Below are 18,907 nucleotides of genomic sequence, written 5' to 3'. Positions count from 1 at the left end.
AAAAAATACTAAGAAGTTCAAGTTCCCAAAGCCATCTAAAAAGCATGTGGAGGCATTAAAGTGAAATAAGCTGGAAAAGTACTATAAGCAGAAATGAGAGCAGGGTTGAGAGACATCAAATGACAGAGTTAGAGTACAGTAAGGAAGCTCATGAAAGAAACAACTTTTTGTTACTTTGATACTCTGTGGAATACTGTACCAAAGAAAGCACCGGCTGCCGCTAGGATTGGGAATATGTTACGTCCTTTCGAAGAGGTGAAAGCAAGAGCATGATCTGGATGTTGGAGAATGTTCAGACACATCAGATTGCGTTGACTACCATTTCTGAAAAAATGACTGATCAAGATCGAACTGGGAATAGGTTTTATCACCAGTTGCTGATACTCGACTAAATGTTCTCTACGTCCAGAAGTCGAGACAGTGGCTTAGAAGGCCTCCTGGGACGAATCTGGCTAGAAACCTTCAAGCCACAGAATACTCAGGCTCCTAGTGAGTTAACAGTGTTAGAGCCTAGAGTGAATGCACCATAGAGATGACCAGGAGGCTCCAAACATAACAGGCAAACACGAGCTCCTCCATATTTACTTTAGCTACTAGAACCTCAAAAGGCATTGTTTGGACACGGCATTCCATAAGATAAGATCATGAATAGCTTTAGTTATCTTGCACATAAGGAACTCATCAACTTCATAATCGAGACCTTGGTACAGGCACAAGTAGGCTCTGACCCCAGTGGATCTCATATAATAAGTAGAAGTTATCTTCCTGTTTTCCCTTAATAATATTTGTTACAATTATATGATTATACTTTAGATTGAGTTAAGTGGATTTATAAAAAATTCTTATTTAAATGACATTCAGACATTTAGAATTTACGAAAAAGAATACAGATAAATGTAAGTTTTCCAACTTAACACTGAAGAAAATTATTGTGAGAATTATTAGCCAAAGATTATATCACTTGAATATCAGAAAGAAAAATAGGACAACCACTCCAGAAGAGGGAGTAAATGAATCAGTGATAAGCACAAATGGATCCCAACTACTGTGGATCTCATCTAGTTGATAAGTTATGAATAACACGTCAATAAATAAGTTTACTAGTTTAGTTTGCTAAAAAAGATATAATGGTACTACGATGTAGCAGCTGAGGAAGATATTTACATCTAAGAGAAAAGTCTAATGTGAAAAATAAGAAAAAGGAAGGGATACTTTGATAACTTGTTTATTCAATATATACTAGAACCCTATTTGTAGGTATCAGACTCAACATATATAAAGATTTGTCAATGTGTGAGAATATCCAACTAAAGAACTTAATTCTTTCAAAAATGTAATTCTAACACTCTAACACTGGCACTTAACATTCTCACATGCCCGCTAAGGTTGAAAACCAGTTTGAGTTTATTTATGGTTAAAAACATAAAAAGATTCAATAGGCATCACAAAACTTGCTGAAAATAGTCAGAAAAAGTTTGGTCACTTGGAATTTATTGAAAAAGTGGCTGTTGGAAAATGACCCGAAAGAGGTGATATTGCCAGGAACTATCGCTACAAAAGAGAGCACAGTGCAGTCAAGGCAGGGAGCCTGGAACAGAATGTTTTGGTCCCATAGCATGTCCATCACATGCTCCCCCTCCAGTACCAAACACAGAGCATGCGGCGCATGCTCATCGCGAGGGAGGTCTGGGTTCTGATGATGTCCATCTCATTGAAGAAGTATTAGGCATGTGCCTAATAAGAGTTTTCTTTGGTTTGGTAGCCAACCTTGTTGACTTGGTTTGGTTGGTAGCCAACCTTGTTGAATTAGTTTGGTTTGGTAGCCAACCTTGTTGAATTTCTTTGGTTTGGTAGCCAACTTTGTTGAATTGTGAAAAGTGTGTGTAAATTGTCAAATATTGTAGGCTTTTAGAGGGTGAAGCTTTGGCTATAAAAGGAGAGCTTCAACTCTCATTTCTACACACCAACAAAGAGAGAAAGAAAGAGTAAGGTTTCACAGACAAGGTATAAGAAAATAGTCTGTGAGGAAAATAGAGAGAGAGCGATATTGTAGTGAGGTGGGAATATCAAAAGAGGGTTATTTCTTTTGAGTGTTGTAGTGGTCTTTGGAGTATTTACCTCCGACCTACAAAGTTGTAAAATTCCTTACTATAGTGATATCAGTTGCTCCTCTCGGGGTCGTGGTTTTTTCCCTTATTCAGAAGGGTTTTCCACGTAAAAATTTTGGTGTCATTGTTACTCTTTTATTCTTGTTAATTACCGTATCTCGGTGCTACATTATTATTCCGCTTTATTACCGTGAATATTATTTTGGTAAGGGGTTTATTCCCAACAACTGGTATCAGAGCACAGGTTCTGCTCGTTCACTGAAATACTATTCACTGTCGGTAGTACTATACTTGGTGAAAAATAAAAATGTCCGGAGTAAAGTACGAGGTAGCAAAATTCAACGGAGATAACGGTTTCTCAACATGGCAAAGAAGGATGAGAGATCTGCTCATCCAACAAGGATTACACAAGGTTCTAGATGTTGATTCCAAAAAGCCTGATACCATGAAAGCTGAGGATTGGGCTGACTTGGATGAAAGAGCTGCTAGTGCAATTAGGTTGCACTTATCAGATGATGTGGTAAATAACATCATTGATGAAGACACTGCACGAGGAATTTGGACAAGGTTGGAAAGCCTATACATGTCCAAAACGCTGACAAATAAATTGTACCTGAAGAAGCAGTTATACGCCCTACACATGAGTGAAGGTACGAATTTTTTGTCACATTTAAATGTGTTTAACGGACTAATCACACAGCTTGCCAACCTCGGAGTGAAAATCGAGGAAGAAGATAAAGCCATCTTGCTATTGAACTCGTTGCCATCTTCGTACGATAACTTGGCAACAACCATCCTGCACGGTAAGACTACTATTGAGTTGAAAGATGTCACATCGGCTCTTCTACTCAATGAGAAGATGAGAAAGAAGCCTGAAAATCAAGGACAGGCTCTCATCACAGAAGGTAGAGGCAGGAGTTATCAAAGGAGTTCGAACAACTATGGTAGATCCGGAGCTCGTGGGAAGTCAAAGAACCGATCCAAATCAAGAGTCAGAAATTGCTACAACTGTAATCAACCAGGTCACTTCAAAAGAGATTGCCCAAATCCAAGGAAGGGCAAAGGTGAAACCAGTGGCCAGAAGAATGACGACAACACAGCCGCCATGGTGCAAAATAATGATAATGTTGTCCTCTTTATAAATGAGGAAGAGGAATGCATGCACCTGTCAGGTCCAGAGTCGGAATGGGTGGTTGACACAGCGGCATCTCACCATGCCACACCGGTAAGAGATCTTTTTTGCAGATATGTAGCAGGTGATTTCGGCACAGTGAAAATGGGTAACACAAGTTACTCAAAGATTGCGGGGATTGGTGACATTTGTATCAAGACAAATGTCGGATGCACATTGGTTCTAAAGGATGTGCGGCATGTACCTGATTTACGGATGAACTTGATCTCGGGAATTGCTTTAGACCGAGATGGATACGAGAGCTATTTTGCAAATCAAAAGTGGAGACTCACTAAGGGATCATTGGTGATTGCAAAGGGAGTTGCTCGTGGCACGTTGTACAGGACAAATGCAGAAATATGCCAAGGTGAATTGAACGCGGCACAAGATGAGATTTCTGTAGATTTATGGCACAAAAGAATGGGTCATATGAGCGAGAAGGGATTGCAGATTCTTGCCAAGAAATCACTCATTTCTTATGCCAAAGGTACAACTGTAAAACCTTGTGACTACTGTTTATTTGGTAAGCAGCATAGAGTCTCATTTCAGACATCGTCTGAAAGAAAATTGAATATACTTGATTTAGTATATTCTGATGTTTGCGGCCCAATGGAAATTGAATCAATGGGCGGTAACAAATATTTTGTTACTTTTATTGATGATGCTTCACGAAAATTATGGGTTTATATTTTGAAAACCAAAGATCAGGTGTTTCAAGTTTTCCAGAAGTTTCATGCTCTAGTAGAAAGGGAGACGGGTCGAAAGCTAAAGCGTCTCCGAAGTGACAATGGAGGTGAGTACACTTCAAGGGAATTTGAAGAGTATTGTTCAAGTCATGGGATCAGACATGAAAAGACAGTTCCTGGAACCCCACAGCACAATGGCGTAGCCGAGAGGATGAACCGCACCATTGTGGAGAAGGTGAGAAGCATGCTCAGAATGGCTAAACTGCCTAAGTCATTCTGGGGTGAAGCAGTTCAGACAGCCTGTTACCTGATCAATAGGAGTCCATCAGTTCCGTTGGCGTTTGAAATCCCAGAGAGAGTCTGGACCAACAAGGAGGTGTCCTACTCGCATCTGAAGGTGTTCGGTTGCAGAGCTTTTGCACATGTACCAAAAGAGCAGAGAACAAAGCTGGATGATAAATCTATTCCCTGCATATTTATCGGATATGGAGATGAAGAGTTCGGGTACAGACTGTGGGATCCTGTAAAGAAGAAGGTCATCAGAAGTAGAGATGTAGTCTTCCGAGAAAGTGAAGTTAGAACTGCTGCTGATATGTCAGAAAAGGCGAAGAATGGTATAATTCCTAACTTTGTTACTATTCCTTCTACTTCTAACAATCCCACAAGTGCAGAAAGTACGACCGACGAGGTTGCCGAGCAGGGGGAGCAACCTGGTGAGGTTATTGAGCAGGGGGAGCAACTTGATGAAGGTGTCGAGGAAGTGGAGCACCCCACTCAGGGAGAAGAACAACATCAACCTCTGAGGAGATCAGAGAGGCCAAGGGTAGAGTCACGCAGGTACCCTTCCACAGAGTATGTCCTCATCAGTGATGAGGGGGAGCCAGAAAGTCTTAAGGAGGTGTTGTCCCATCCAGAAAAGAACCAGTGGATGAAAGCTATGCAAGAAGAGATGGAATCTCTCCAGAAAAATGGCACATACAAGCTGGTTGAACTTCCAAAGGGTAAAAGACCACTCAAATGCAAATGGGTCTTTAAACTCAAGAAAGATGGAGATGGCAAGCTGGTCAGATACAAAGCTCGATTGGTGGTTAAAGGCTTCGAACAGAAGAAAGGTATTGATTTTGACGAAATTTTCTCCCCCGTTGTTAAAATGACTTCTATTCGAACAATTTTGAGCTTAGCAGCTAGCCTAGATCTTGAAGTGGAGCAGTTGGATGTGAAAACTGCATTTCTTCATGGAGATTTGGAAGAGGAGATTTATATGGAGCAACCAGAAGGATTTGAAGTAGCTGGAAAGAAACACATGGTGTGCAAATTGAATAAGAGTCTTTATGGATTGAAGCAGGCACCAAGGCAGTGGTACATGAAGTTTGATTCATTCATGAAAAGTCAAACATACCTAAAGACCTATTCTGATCCATGTGTATACTTCAAAAGATTTTCTGAGAATAACTTTATTATATTGTTGTTGTATGTGGATGACATGTTAATTGTAGGAAAAGACAAGGGGTTGATAGCAAAGTTGAAAGGAGATCTGTCCAAGTCATTTGATATGAAGGACTTGGGCCCAGCACAACAAATTCTAGGGATGAAGATAGTTCGAGAGAGAACAAGTAGAAAGTTGTGGCTATCTCAGGAGAAGTACATTGAACGTGTACTAGAACGCTTCAACATGAAGAATGCTAAGCCAGTCAGCACACCTCTTGCTGGTCATCTAAAGTTGAGTAAGAAGATGTGTCCTACAACAGTGGAGGAGAAAGGGAACATGGCTAAAGTTCCTTATGCTTCAGCAGTCGGAAGCTTGATGTATGCAATGGTATGTACTAGACCAGATATTGCTCACGCAGTTGGTGTTGTCAGCAGGTTTCTTGAAAATCCTGGAAAGGAACATTGGGAAGCAGTCAAGTGGATACTCAGGTACCTGAGAGGTACCACGGGAGATTGTTTGTGCTTTGGAGGATCTGATCCAATCTTGAAGGGCTATACAGATGCTGATATGGCAGGTGACATTGACAACAGAAAATCTACTACTGGATATTTATTTACATTTTCAGGGGGAGCTATATCATGGCAGTCTAAGTTGCAAAAGTGCGTTGCACTTTCAACAACTGAAGCAGAGTACATTGCTGCTACAGAAACTGGCAAGGAGATGATATGGCTCAAGCGATTCCTTCAAGAGCTTGGATTGCATCAGAAGGAGTATGTCGTCTATTGTGACAGTCAAAGTGCAATAGACCTTAGCAAGAACTCTATGTACCATGCAAGGACCAAACACATTGATGTGAGATATCATTGGATTCGAGAAATGGTAGATGATGAATCTCTAAAAGTCTTGAAGATTTCTACAAGTGAGAATCCCGCAGATATGCTGACCAAGGTGGTACCAAGGAACAAGTTCGAGCTATGCAAAGAACTTGTCGGCATGCACTCAAACTAGAAGACAGTGCTACCTCCTCTAGATGAATGAGACTGGAGGGGGAGATTGATGATGTCCATCTCATTGAAGAAGTATTAGGCATGTGCCTAATAAGAGTTTTCTTTGGTTTGGTAGCCAACCTTGTTGACTTGGTTTGGTTGGTAGCCAACCTTGTTGAATTAGTTTGGTTTGGTAGCCAACCTTGTTGAATTTCTTTGGTTTGGTAGCCAACTTTGTTGAATTGTGAAAAGTGTGTGTAAATTGTCAAATATTGTAGGCTTTTAGAGGGTGAAGCTTTGGCTATAAAAGGAGAGCTTCAACTCTCATTTCTACACACCAACAAAGAGAGAAAGAAAGAGTAAGGTTTCACAGACAAGGTATAAGAAAATAGTCTGTGAGGAAAATAGAGAGAGAGCGATATTGTAGTGAGGTGGGAATATCAAAAGAGGGTTATTTCTTTTGAGTGTTGTAGTGGTCTTTGGAGTATTTACCTCCGACCTACAAAGTTGTAAAATTCCTTACTATAGTGATATCAGTTGCTCCTCTCGGGGTCGTGGTTTTTTCCCTTATTCAGAAGGGTTTTCCACGTAAAAATTTTGGTGTCATTGTTACTCTTTTATTCTTGTTAATTACCGTATCTCGGTGCTACATTATTATTCCGCTTTATTACCGTGAATATTATTTTGGTAAGGGGTTTATTCCCAACAACTGGTATCAGAGCACAGGTTCTGCTCGTTCACTGAAATACTATTCACTGTCGGTAGTACTATACTTGGTGAAAAATAAAAATGTCCGGAGTAAAGTACGAGGTAGCAAAATTCAACGGAGATAACGGTTTCTCAACATGGCAAAGAAGGATGAGAGATCTGCTCATCCAACAAGGATTACACAAGGTTCTAGATGTTGATTCCAAAAAGCCTGATACCATGAAAGCTGAGGATTGGGCTGACTTGGATGAAAGAGCTGCTAGTGCAATTAGGTTGCACTTATCAGATGATGTGGTAAATAACATCATTGATGAAGACACTGCACGAGGAATTTGGACAAGGTTGGAAAGCCTATACATGTCCAAAACGCTGACAAATAAATTGTACCTGAAGAAGCAGTTATACGCCCTACACATGAGTGAAGGTACGAATTTTTTGTCACATTTAAATGTGTTTAATCCCAGTACCCATTCCTCAAGCCCAGTGAAACAGAGAAGACTACCCATGCTTCATCTTTTCACCATGATGTCAGCACCAACTTAGAGGTCTTCACACCATCAGCTTAGAAGAGTATGCATGCAGTGCAAGCACCACCACGACTATTTTCTATATGAAAATGCTTTATCTATTCTCTGTACCTAAATGTACTATATATTAGAGGGAAGAGAAAAATATGTACGGTTATGAAATTATTCAATAATAATGTAATTCTATTAATTACATAGTTGTTCCATATGTTGCAGTGTACGAGAATGAAACTTTGCATCGATCTTGAACACGATTAAGTTTATTCTGCCAACAACTTAAATCGGTGTTTCCAGAAACAGAGTGTTCAAAAATCAGCTGCGTCAAGTTCATAAAAAAAGGCTCACGAGACTATTTACCAAGCAGAACAAAGAACTTGAAAATTTTGCAAACCTGTCGATAGTCAGGAGCTCGTTTTGGAAGTTTGAGATAAGCCATGTTCATCATCTCATAATCCCAAAGAAAGGATGTATGATGGATCCAACGGCCTTTTGTGATAGATTGAGCATTTCCCCCAAACTTGCGGTTGCCAAAAACGTAGTCTGTGATCATGTAAAAAACAATATGAAGTCGGATGTCTTAGAAAGCTGGTGAGCAAGACATAAAACAAGGATTCCTCAAGTCATATCTCCGTGTGAGCAAAAGAGAAAGAACAGAAATAAAGGACAAAACAAACAGTCAGACGGATATCAAGACAGGGCAAGAGAATGGGGGGGGGGGGGATAGTATTCACAATTCTTTTAAGGCCAAGTAACACAATGTATATAGAAATGGGAACCAACTGCACAGAGAAGAAAGAATACAATATTGCTAACAAGAAGAAATAAGAAAACAGAAAAGGAAGCATCCAATCCAATGAATGACACTTTTCTTGTCAGGAAGTTATAATTAGAAAATGTGTGAACCTTATCTACCACAAATAATTAAATCCACATAAAAGGAAGCTCCCTTGATGAGTGCAGCGTAATATCATTGTTAGTCTGACACTCAACCTTGGTTTTTAGCATAAATACATTACCAGCCAATTGAAACTTCTATTTTTGTTTTTTGATTAGTCAAATAAATTTCAACAATATCAAACTAACTCAGTGTCACAAATATATAGATAGAGAAATATATAGTGCAAAAATACCATACAACAAGTATAAGCAAGTATTTCCTCCATAACAAAGTTTAAAAGCAAGTCCCTTTTTTTGACATAAAAGCAAGGTTACACTTTTTTTTTTTGGGGGGGGGGGGGTTGGTTCTTGAAGAAAACCTGCAGCTCTTCCTGCAAAAAGCTGGACAGTCAACAATGAAAATAATCTTGGAGCAGAAAAGTACCATTTTCATGAAGAGAGAAATCCCCAACTCCTTGAAACACCTTGCTATAGAGTTGGCTGCTCCATGACATGATGGGCCTAGGATATGGTTGTACAGTAGGGACAACATCCTTATTGAATATGAAGGAGATGAAAACTGTCCTGTGATCGACTATTACAGTGCCTCCTCCAGTAAACCTCTTTACTACTGGAATCTTGTCTTGCAAAACAGAACCGATTTCAAGAAGTTCAGCTGGTTTTCTGTGACAATGGTTAATGTTGTTATGCAATTAACTCAATTAGAGACATACAACAAAAATGTCCTATCATTACGGCCATGGCATACATCAAGTACTCGTAACTTCTTGCATCAATTGTAAGCTGATAGATCAGAACTTGCACAACAGCAGTGCAGTTAATACTGATAGCTTAGCTCCAAAGAATATACAGCCTAAACAATATCAGAAAGTGGAAAAACTGGCCTCATTATCAGTGTCTTTATGACACACATATGTTAAATTGCTTTAGGTTCGTATTTTTCGAATCCCCTTCCTGGCTCCACCATTTCCCACAAGCACTATATAGTTTAAAGATGGTAAAAGATTAATTAGTGAAGCAGAAGGAAAGTACAAATCCAATCGTCAAAATAAGTTGTATAATGAACCCGCCAATAAAAACAATCAAGAAATAATTCTAGCAAAAGTACTACTATGGAAAAAAAGAGTCATACCATAAAAAAGGGTGAAAATTGATAGCTCACCCTGAAATACCCATGACAATTGTGGGTTCATTGGTTCCATCATTTACAATGCAACAGTTTTGAGGTGAAGTCCTGAGCAACCGTTCCTCCAAATGCAATTGCTGCAGAATTGGCACTCCCTTAAATTTAACAACATCCATCAATGGCAGCCGCCCCACATTTCCTGAACTCATCGCAACTAAAATAATTTGTACGCTAACAACTGAACTGGGTCTTTGACTCTTTTCCCAATTTCACCAGAAAATCTACAATTGTGTACTTTCTCGATAATTTCAAGGATCAATGTTATCTACGAGTGTCACCACAGACCCACTCAAAGAATTCATAAATCTCCCTCTTCTTCTCTTTTCAAAGACCAACCTCCTCTCTCTATCTCGCACTTCTTCTTCGCCTGAAAACACGTGTCCAAAACTATTATTTCACCTAAAATGACCAGTAATTGATTTCGAGCTATAAGGTGGGGAAGCAATAGCTGAGGTAGATATGATCAACGGGTAGAGTGAGGTGATGCGATTAATAACTAAATTCGGGTGTACATTTCATGTGACCCAATTTCCATTTTCTCAAACAATGTTAAATAAAATGTGTCGCAAACCGCGGGTGTATTTCATGTAGCGTGGTTTAAGACGTATTTTAAATAACATTGAATCTTCCTAGAAGTGGTTTAAATTAATCAAAAGCAGTTCTAAGCTAAAGTGCACCATAGGTTAAAACATGTAATAAATCGTATAATAGGCCAATTTTAATAGTTTAAGCGACCGTGCTAGAACCATGGAACCCTGGAATTCCCAACATCTTCTTCCGGGTTAACATAATTCCTTATCTAGAATTTTGGTTCGCAGACTTTTAAATAAAGTCGATTTTCTTCGATTTGGGATTTTAAAATAAACTGGTGACTTGAAACACCAAATAAATTATTCCAAGTGGCAACTCTGATAAATTAATTCCATTTCGAATAATGTCACTTTAATTGGAAAAACTCCCTTATATCCCTCTCGGGTGTAAAAAAGGAGGTGTGACAGGGTCCCTTCGAGGGATGGTTCTGAAATCGGGACCCGGGGTCTCTATTTGCCCATAAACTGACAATCAGGGATTCACCAATTTTGCATTACCCAGTGTAAGGGATGCCTTTGCAAACCCTAGGCGCATGGCCGCACTACTCCCAAAGTTAGTGAACCAAAAAGAGTAGGCTTAAATAGAGTCTACGAATGTCGAGGCACTGGTGACTCAAATATCTTATGAGACTGCCAAGGTTAGCTAAACTACTCTCATTTTGAACTTGTATTATCAGAGATACCTTAGTTACTTTTTGTGTTTTGAAATATCCGTTTCTTTATCCTTGGGGCCCTGAAAAAGGTTCAGTTCGATATAGCAATGACCAAGGAGGTGGTGATATAAAATGAGTTGCTAAAAATTTAAAATAAGAAGCTCAAAAAAGAGACTGAGGAGCTCAAAGTTGAGAATGAGGCCCTCCGAGTGGGAATAGAAGTAGCAGAGAGAAGCGCCGATCAATAGATGCAAGAATTCCTGGCCCGACAAGGCTATCCTTTGAAATTAGCGAACCATAACTTCAGAGAGAATTATAAACCTTGAAGGGGTGTTGGCCTCAAAGACGAGCACAAAGGCATGACTGAGGGAGGATTGCTCTCTTCTAGAGTCCAAGATTCGGAGCCTACGATCTGAATCGGTGGTTGCTGAAGTGAGGGATTTTGCCAATAAATAATATTGGGAGTCTACTCAATAGGCCTTTGTGGATTTACCAAAGAGGATGTTCTCGACCAGGCCTTGGCAATTGTGGAGACTCGTCTCATCGCCCTTCATGAGGCACATATCGACAAGCTAGACATCGTTCTTGTGATATCTTAATTCGAGGCTGAGGCAAGGGAGCTTCAGGGATTACTTGGCCTTTATTCTCCAGATAGGTAGGGGCTAAGTATAGACTTAGATGAGGAGGGCCTCGATGATGAAGGCAAAAAAGGGGAAGAGGTTGACCCTGATTTCTCTGCCTATTCAATGGCAACCAACACTGACCCGAATGCCCCTTCTACTTTCTCTTTCCAAGCCCAAGGTTGTAGTCCAAGTTCCTATAGTTCTCCTTAGGCATTCTCTTGTATGTAAATGAAAATTCATGAATTTTGTTGTGCCCTTTCTATCTTCTTTAAATTTTTTGTAGCTCGAATGTGTTTATGTGCTTTCATAACTCAATGTTAAGTTATAAGAAATAGATGTTGCTTTGCTAGTTTGGTGCTAGCAGAGATGAAGTCTCACATACATTTAGGCACGTATTTGACAATGGATCATTTTCGAAGCTGATTGCTGAAAAGTGTTTATTTTCAAATAAAAAGACAAACAGAATTTTATTTTGCTTGAATCCGAACACACTTGTTATATAGAATTCTAATTGAAGTCATATGGCCAAGATGACACAGAGTTTATATTTATGCCCTTTTTTGGGGCATCTTTATCTAAATATCAATGTTGGTTCTCTTTATATTTGTTCCTTTCTTTGAGGCAAATATTTTGTATTTTATAAAGACCTCTGTAGGTTTTCTTTGGGACACCTCGATCTTTTAAACTATTGCTTCTTATAATGAATCTTTCTCTTGTCCTTGAGATCTTTCGACCGCAGGTTTTTGATCTTTTGTGATGTTCTCACTCTGGCTTCCTCTTCCTGAGTGATCGCATTGAAATGGATACGAGGTGTCAGACCCCTAGTGTTCGAGATTGATAAATGAAGGCTCGAGCAATGGTATAACAGCGTTCATGGCTAGTATATCTCTTCCTGTTGGTCATACACTTTACAAAGAAAACAAAAGGGACGAGGGGAGGCTTTCTAGATGAGGACGGTGCCAGAACCCTTTTCTAATTAGAATTTTCAGCCTTGGCTGTGAACTATGGCGGTTCATTTATATTTGCCTAGGGACTTTTTGTTCATAATCCAAATCGGGATGGCTTATTTCATGTCATATAAAAATTTTAGTGCTAATAAGAGTAATAAAAAACATACAAGGAGGGACATTAATGGGCGTTTGAGGTGTGACACATTCCAATTTTACCTTCACGGGCATCTCGTCCATTTCCTTGCATTTGTATGAACCCTTCCTAGTTATTTTAGTGATCCGGTAAGGTCCTTCCCAATTAGGCCTGAGTTTCCAACATTCGGTTCTTGGAATGCCGAAAATACCCTCTTTACAACACATAGCCGCTTGCTTTGAAATGCGGAAGGCTTTCCTTTTATTTATAATATTCCTCGATTCTTTGCTTTTTGTATAAACATTTGTATCAAGGCCATCTCTCTATGTCCTTCCACTAAGCTCAAGGTTTAAAGCTTCATTGTTCGACTCCATTGAAGAGTGAACGGACCTTAATCTAGGTTCTCCTATCTCCAATAAGATGACTGCTTCTGACCCGTACACCAAGAGAAAAGGGTCTCTCCCATGCTTGATTTTGCTATCATTTGTTAGGCCTATAAAACTCTGGCTAGTTCTTCTGTCCACCTCTCCTTAGCGGCTTCATGTCTCTTCTTTAAATTGTTGAGTATGATCTTATTAGAGGAATCAACTTGTCCATTTACTTTCGTATGATATAGGGTAGAAGTAATTATCTTAATATGCCACTCTTAGAAGAATTTAGTCACTTTGGCTCTGACAAATAGCGGGCCATTTTTTACACGCGATCTCTTTTGGTGCTCCAAATAAATAGATGATGTATCTTCACGTGAAATCTACAACCTTCTTTTCCCTAATTTGGGTATGCGCCTACTTCCACCCATTTAGAGATAATAAGTTAACACCAGCAAGAATTTTATCTGATCGGGTGTCGTGCCCTTTTTTTTCCGCAAAAGTGGGTTTCAACATTATGACAACTCTTTTGAGAGTGGGAGATAGAGTGTTAAAAGAATAAGAGTCACCACCTAATAGTTTTAAGGTGCATTAGGGCACCTGTTATACAGACAAGTCTATTTTGACTAGTCAATGCCACCAAAGATCGGGAAAGGGCTCAAATTACTTCAAATAGAAGGTGTTAGGCACTATTCGAGGTCTACAACTGTAGGTCCCTCCCAAAATTAAGACTATGTGGATTATAATTAGGCAAGATGATCAAATAAACAAAGAGAATAAAATGTCAAATAGTTTTATTATAACACAATGACAATTGATATAAAATCTTAAAGATTACAAAGATATAACTATAACGGTCTATACTAGATGACTAAGTGTAATTAAAGAAAGGGGGGTCCTAAGTTTTTTAGCCTAAAGGATCACCCCGCACAGCATAAATAATACTTCGCAACTCCCTTAAGATAGGGAATTACTCATATTATTCAGCGGGCATAGAATGTCAACTCATGCTACCTGATTACTATGTTAAAGTTGTTTACCTAAGGCTCTCTAATTGAATTCTAAGTCGTACCCTATGCGTGCACTACCCGTCCCATGCCTATGGTCTAAGAGGCATTGGACCTCTAGTTGGATGGTTCTAGACTTTACTTAGGCTTCTCAAAATGATAAAACTAGGCGACATTCAAAATAAGTAGGACTTCACGTAAAGGCAGTTAAAGGCCCAAGTTAGCCTCCACATAGGCAACAAATGCACACAAGCAGATTTTGTATTATGTATGGGCAGTTTTCGACTCCAGACGTCACTTTAAACCTATAGATATGGTTTCTAAATAACTACACTGGTATTGCTATGCTGATCATTGAGATTAAAGATCATAAATTATCAAGACCTATAGACATGGTTTCTATACGATTTTGATTTTAAGTGCACTGCAGTGCTGATTATGTTGGAACAATGAGTTCTCAGATTATAGGCATTAAAAATCTTATAGGCATAATCTCTAAATGAGGCAATAGAACCTTTTAAAAGCGTAATGTAATTACTCGTGTTTGATTTTAGCAACTTCTGGCTAATAACAATATTCTATTGGCAGAATTTCTAAGAGTTGGCGATCGAAACTAATTCTATAACACCTAGTCCCTATAAGCATGTTTTCTAGGCGAGCAATAGATATAACAGTAGATAATTAATCCATTAAGCCCTATGGACATGATATCTAGATGAGGATTAGTAGAATATAAGTTAATACAATCCTATAGGCATGGTATCTAATGAATATGCTACAGTTATGCAAATTGAAGGACATTTGTTGGCATTTGTTCCTTATAGGTATGCTGTCTAGTAACACAGAGTGGTAGAGATGGATAACAAATAAAATACTTAAAGCTCATGCTTTGATAGTAAACAAGTTGAGAATGAGTGTGTGATTTCCCTAATGGCATGATTTCTACTAGTGTACAATGGAAACTAAAAAACATATATGGCAGGTTGAATAAAATAACAAGTAAGTCATGTAAATCCTATAGGCGTGTTCTCTACCCTTTCATGTAGACATTAGAATATACCCTTTTCCCCAATTTCACTAGCACCCCAATTATTTGTTACAAAATTATTACAGGCCAGATAATGAATAAAAGTATAAACATTACACAAGGAACGAGCATCTTTCTTAAATATGAGACTATGACTGTCAGCACATCCCAAAGTCACAAAGGAACTCATGCCAAGCTAAACAGTTACACATGATCCCAAACAAATTATAGAATCACACAAAATCACTTAAGCAAACTAGTTTGGTAGATTCGACAGATAGAATGAGAAAGAAACTAAGCGTCAGAGATAGCTTAAGTCCCAACAACAAAGAGAATGATAAAAAGACCCCAAATCCTTGTGTGTTAGAATTTACAGAAGTCTCAAATAAACCTCGAGCAGTGCTCACACTAGGGAGGTCAATAGAGAGAGTTTTGGTGGCCTTGGCTTTCTGCAGGGCAAGAGTGATAGATTCAGAATAATGTAGATAACAGATGAGGGTGAGAGAATAGTGATTAATGATAGAACTTGAAGAGGTGCACTTGTATTTTAGAAGTAGACATAGCACTCGTCAGAGTTCCCAAGGGCTTCAAATGAACCCCGGGCAGTGCTCGCACTAAGAAAGGTTGAGAAATCGAATTCCGGTGGCCTTGGCTTTCAGCTGGTCAAGAAGCAAAGTATAGAACAAGATAATGAGAGAATAATAGAGTGATAGCTTCTAGTTTTGTAGTGAATCTGGCGATTAAAGTCTGTCTCGAAGGGAAATAGGAAGGGATTTGTATAGTAGTAGAAATCAAGCAACCGAATCAAGGAAACACTATAATATCAACATAAATAAGGAAATATAACATGCAGAATCAATAAAAAATAGGATTAGGGAAAAATTAGGTAAATCGTAGTAGATAGAAATCAAAGATTTGACCAATGATTTTGGTGAATCGCCTTGCCATGAACGTATATAGACGGAATACCATCTAGAACTTGAAGATTGAGGATGATTTCCACATGATTCCAGGTCTGGTACTTGCCAAAAATAGGCAATTACTAAGTAACACCAAAATTGTGTAAGTAACATGGAGATGGAGCATATATGGAAGGCAAATCGTAAGAGGGATCCATATCAAGGTCGGAATCAAAGATAATTGGGGTGTGACAGCTAGGGTTCATGAAAGATAAAAGAGTAACACAGAGAACACAGGTGGCGGTCTTTTGGAAATGGGGATTAGGATTAGGTTGTGGGGAAATAAGGAAAGGGAGAGGGGCGTTATGAGCCGTTGATCGCTTTTGATCAACGACTGAGATTTAAGGAGAGATGGGTTGGGTTTTGGATTGGTAGGCTTGTTGGGTCACTTGGGGTTTGGCTTTAGGATTGGGCCAGGGGTTTGGGTATGTTTAGTTCGAAAAATAGCTAAAAAATTGGGCCAGTTTTTAAATAAGAGATTAAAAGTGAAATGATTTAATAAAAATAGTTAAATAAATATATAAAAAATTATATTTATGCAAATTGATACTTTAAAATAATATTAGAAGATTATAAAAATGTAAAATATTATTTTGACCCTGAATAAAATGACAAATGCAATAAAATGCAAAAGATAGGTTATTGCAAGATTGTGCAACTAGCCTAAGAATACCAATATAATTATATCAAATGAAGTAAACAATATTTGAAACATGTATTATAGATGCAAAATAATAATTTTAGAAGATTATATCACCACAAGAATAATTTAAAGGAATAATTGGTAAATATTCAAGTAATTTAAATGCAAGAAAATCGATTTTAAAGCTCTAAAATTATGGAAAATTATAGAAATAGATTTTGTAAACTAAATAATGATGAAGAAATGATATTTTGAAAGTATATAAAATGTGAGCGCAAAATTGGGTATCAACAACTAAAATGCCCTTCTTTACCCGAAAATAATAAAAAAAATATTGTCGGGTAAAGAAAATGATGACACAGTTATGTCCGGATTGAGCAGGGAATGATGTGATTTGAAAAAATGGAGGCTGAACCCTAGTTCCTGAGTTGCCTAAATATCCCTGGTGTTACGGGAATCAAGTCATGTGTAGTTCTAGATCCAACGACGAACGAAACCGGTGGAGTTGTTATAGGAATGGTCGTATGCTTCGGAAAAGGTTCTTTTGGGTAGGATAGTATTGGATGAATTTATACGGAGTCATGAATGTAAATTTGAAATGGTCACAAGGTAGAAATCTGAAAGGTCATAGAGTAAAAGGTAGGCAATTACTGGTAGTCGATTACGTTTGGAGCAATTGAAGGATGACGTTGCAAATGGAAACTGGATCGAAGATTGCTCTTGTTTGTAGAATGGTTACCTCTTGTATTACCTGAAAAACTTAAAACACAGTCCATGCAAATATATATGGGTTATTGCAAAAATTTAAACGTGATGCAAATTCCCTTTGGACCGTGAAGGTTGTTTTTGGACAGTGAGGATGATGTCCTTAGATCATGACGTCCTAGGCCATGAAGCATATGATAAGGGATTCGCAAGCTATGAAATGGTGTCCTCGGGCCATGAGGATGGTTCCTCTAGACTATGACACCTTCGAATAATGATGTGCAATTTTGAGAGATCCTCAGGCCATGGAATGGTGTCTCCTGGCTATGAGGATGATGCCTTCGGACTATGATTTCTTTGGACAAAATGGAGATGTTTCAGCCCATAAAATGCAAAGATATTGATGCTTGGGCATATGCAAGGATGAGAAAAGACAAGTCTTATTCTTGTGTGAGAGGAGGGCAGTGTTTAGCCTTAGGTGGACCAAGATATAGTGCTTGGTATTAGGTAACATAGTGGAGATAATATTTAGTGTTATGCAAAGAAAAAAGCAATTCTTAGCCTTATGTAATTACGGAGGCAATGCTTAGCCTCATAAAATTACGGTGGCAATGCTTAGCCTCATGCAAGAAAAAGAGACAATGATTAGTCTCATGAAAAGAGGGGAGACAATGCTTAGTCTCATGCAAGAAGGAGAGACAATGCTTAGTCTCATGCAAGAGGGGAGGCATTGCTTATTCTCATGCAGGGGAAAGGTAGTGCTTAGCCTTATGCAATTAGAGAGGCAATGCTTAGCCTTATGCAAAAAGGGGGGCAACGCTTAGCCTCATGAAAGAATGTAGACAATGCTTAGTCTCGTGAAAGAGAGAGGTAATGCTTAGCCTCATGCAAAGAAAGGCAATGCTTAGCCTCAACAAAGAAGGGAGACAATGCTTAGTCCCATGCAAAGAAGGAGGCAATGCATAGCCTCAACAAAGAAGGGAGACAATGCTTAGTCTCATGCAAAGAGGGAGGCAATGCTTAGCCTTATGCAAAGAGGGGAGACAACGCTCAGTCTCATGCAAAGAGGGGAGACAGTGCTTAGTCTCATGCAAAGAATTAGAGACAGTGCTTAGTCTCATGCATGGAAAGTGATGAGTGACAGTGAGAAAATGAAGTATTTCTTAGCTGGAGGTGTTTGCGTTCGGTATCTTGTCGTCATGAAGGTAGTGACTTGATGTATTTGCGAATATTGTTTTCTTTTCGTGCCTGCATTCTAAAAAAATTGTGAGTTTATGGGGGGGGGGGTTGGTTCGTGCTCTTGACTCTTGCTTTTCCTTCATTCTTATGTTGAGATCCTGTTTGAGTTACCCTGGATAACGTCTGGTTGTTATAGAAATAAAATTTCGAAAAATGTATGCATTTGATAAATTGTATGCAAAAATATAATTATTTGAAATGTAGTAGTATGTGATATCAAATAATTTAGATGAACCGGTGACTGTGACATATTTAGAGACATCACGACCTCTTTGCCTTAGATTTTTGAAGGTTCTCCTCAAAATTCTGCCC

General features: G+C 38.7%; 1 protein-coding gene across 2 annotated transcripts; it reads right to left on the bottom strand.

Annotated features, from left to right (window-relative positions):
- Nucleotides 1–10,182, bottom strand: LOC138884388 (uncharacterized). Of its 2 annotated transcripts, XM_070165583.1 has the most exons (4): nucleotides 9,675–10,182; nucleotides 8,937–9,175; nucleotides 8,007–8,155; nucleotides 1–274 (listed from the first exon to the last, which is right to left on the bottom strand). In XM_070165583.1, the coding sequence occupies exons 1-4, from the start codon at nucleotides 9,845–9,847 to the stop codon at nucleotides 221–223; spliced, it is 615 nt and encodes a 204-aa protein (XP_070021684.1). In that variant the 5' UTR covers nucleotides 9,848–10,182; the 3' UTR covers nucleotides 1–220. The 2 variants fall into 2 exon arrangements, with proteins under 2 accessions (XP_070021684.1, XP_070021685.1); XM_070165584.1 differs by lacking the exon at nucleotides 1–274 and having other exon boundaries at nucleotides 7,549–8,155.
- Between the last annotated feature and the right edge of the window lie 8,725 nt (nucleotides 10,183–18,907).

This window comes from Nicotiana sylvestris, chromosome 12 (assembly GCF_000393655.2).
Source record: "Nicotiana sylvestris chromosome 12, ASM39365v2, whole genome shotgun sequence".
Lineage (NCBI taxonomy): Eukaryota > Viridiplantae > Streptophyta > Magnoliopsida > Solanales > Solanaceae > Nicotiana > Nicotiana sylvestris.
Note: the sequence above shows the minus strand (reverse complement) of the source record. Positions and strands in the feature narration are given on the sequence as shown.

Coding starts and splice junctions, on each gene's coding strand:
- LOC138884388 (XM_070165583.1), bottom strand. CDS start 9,847: ATGAGTTCAGGAAATGTGGGGCGGCTGCCATTGATGGATGTTGTTAAA. Junction 9,176..9,674: donor ATTGTCATGGGTATTTCAGG/GTGAGCTATCAA, acceptor CCATTGTCACAG/AAAACCAGCTGAACTTCTTG. Junction 8,156..8,936: donor TTTCTCTCTTCATGAAAATG/GTACTTTTCTGC, acceptor ACATGATCACAG/ACTACGTTTTTGGCAACCGC.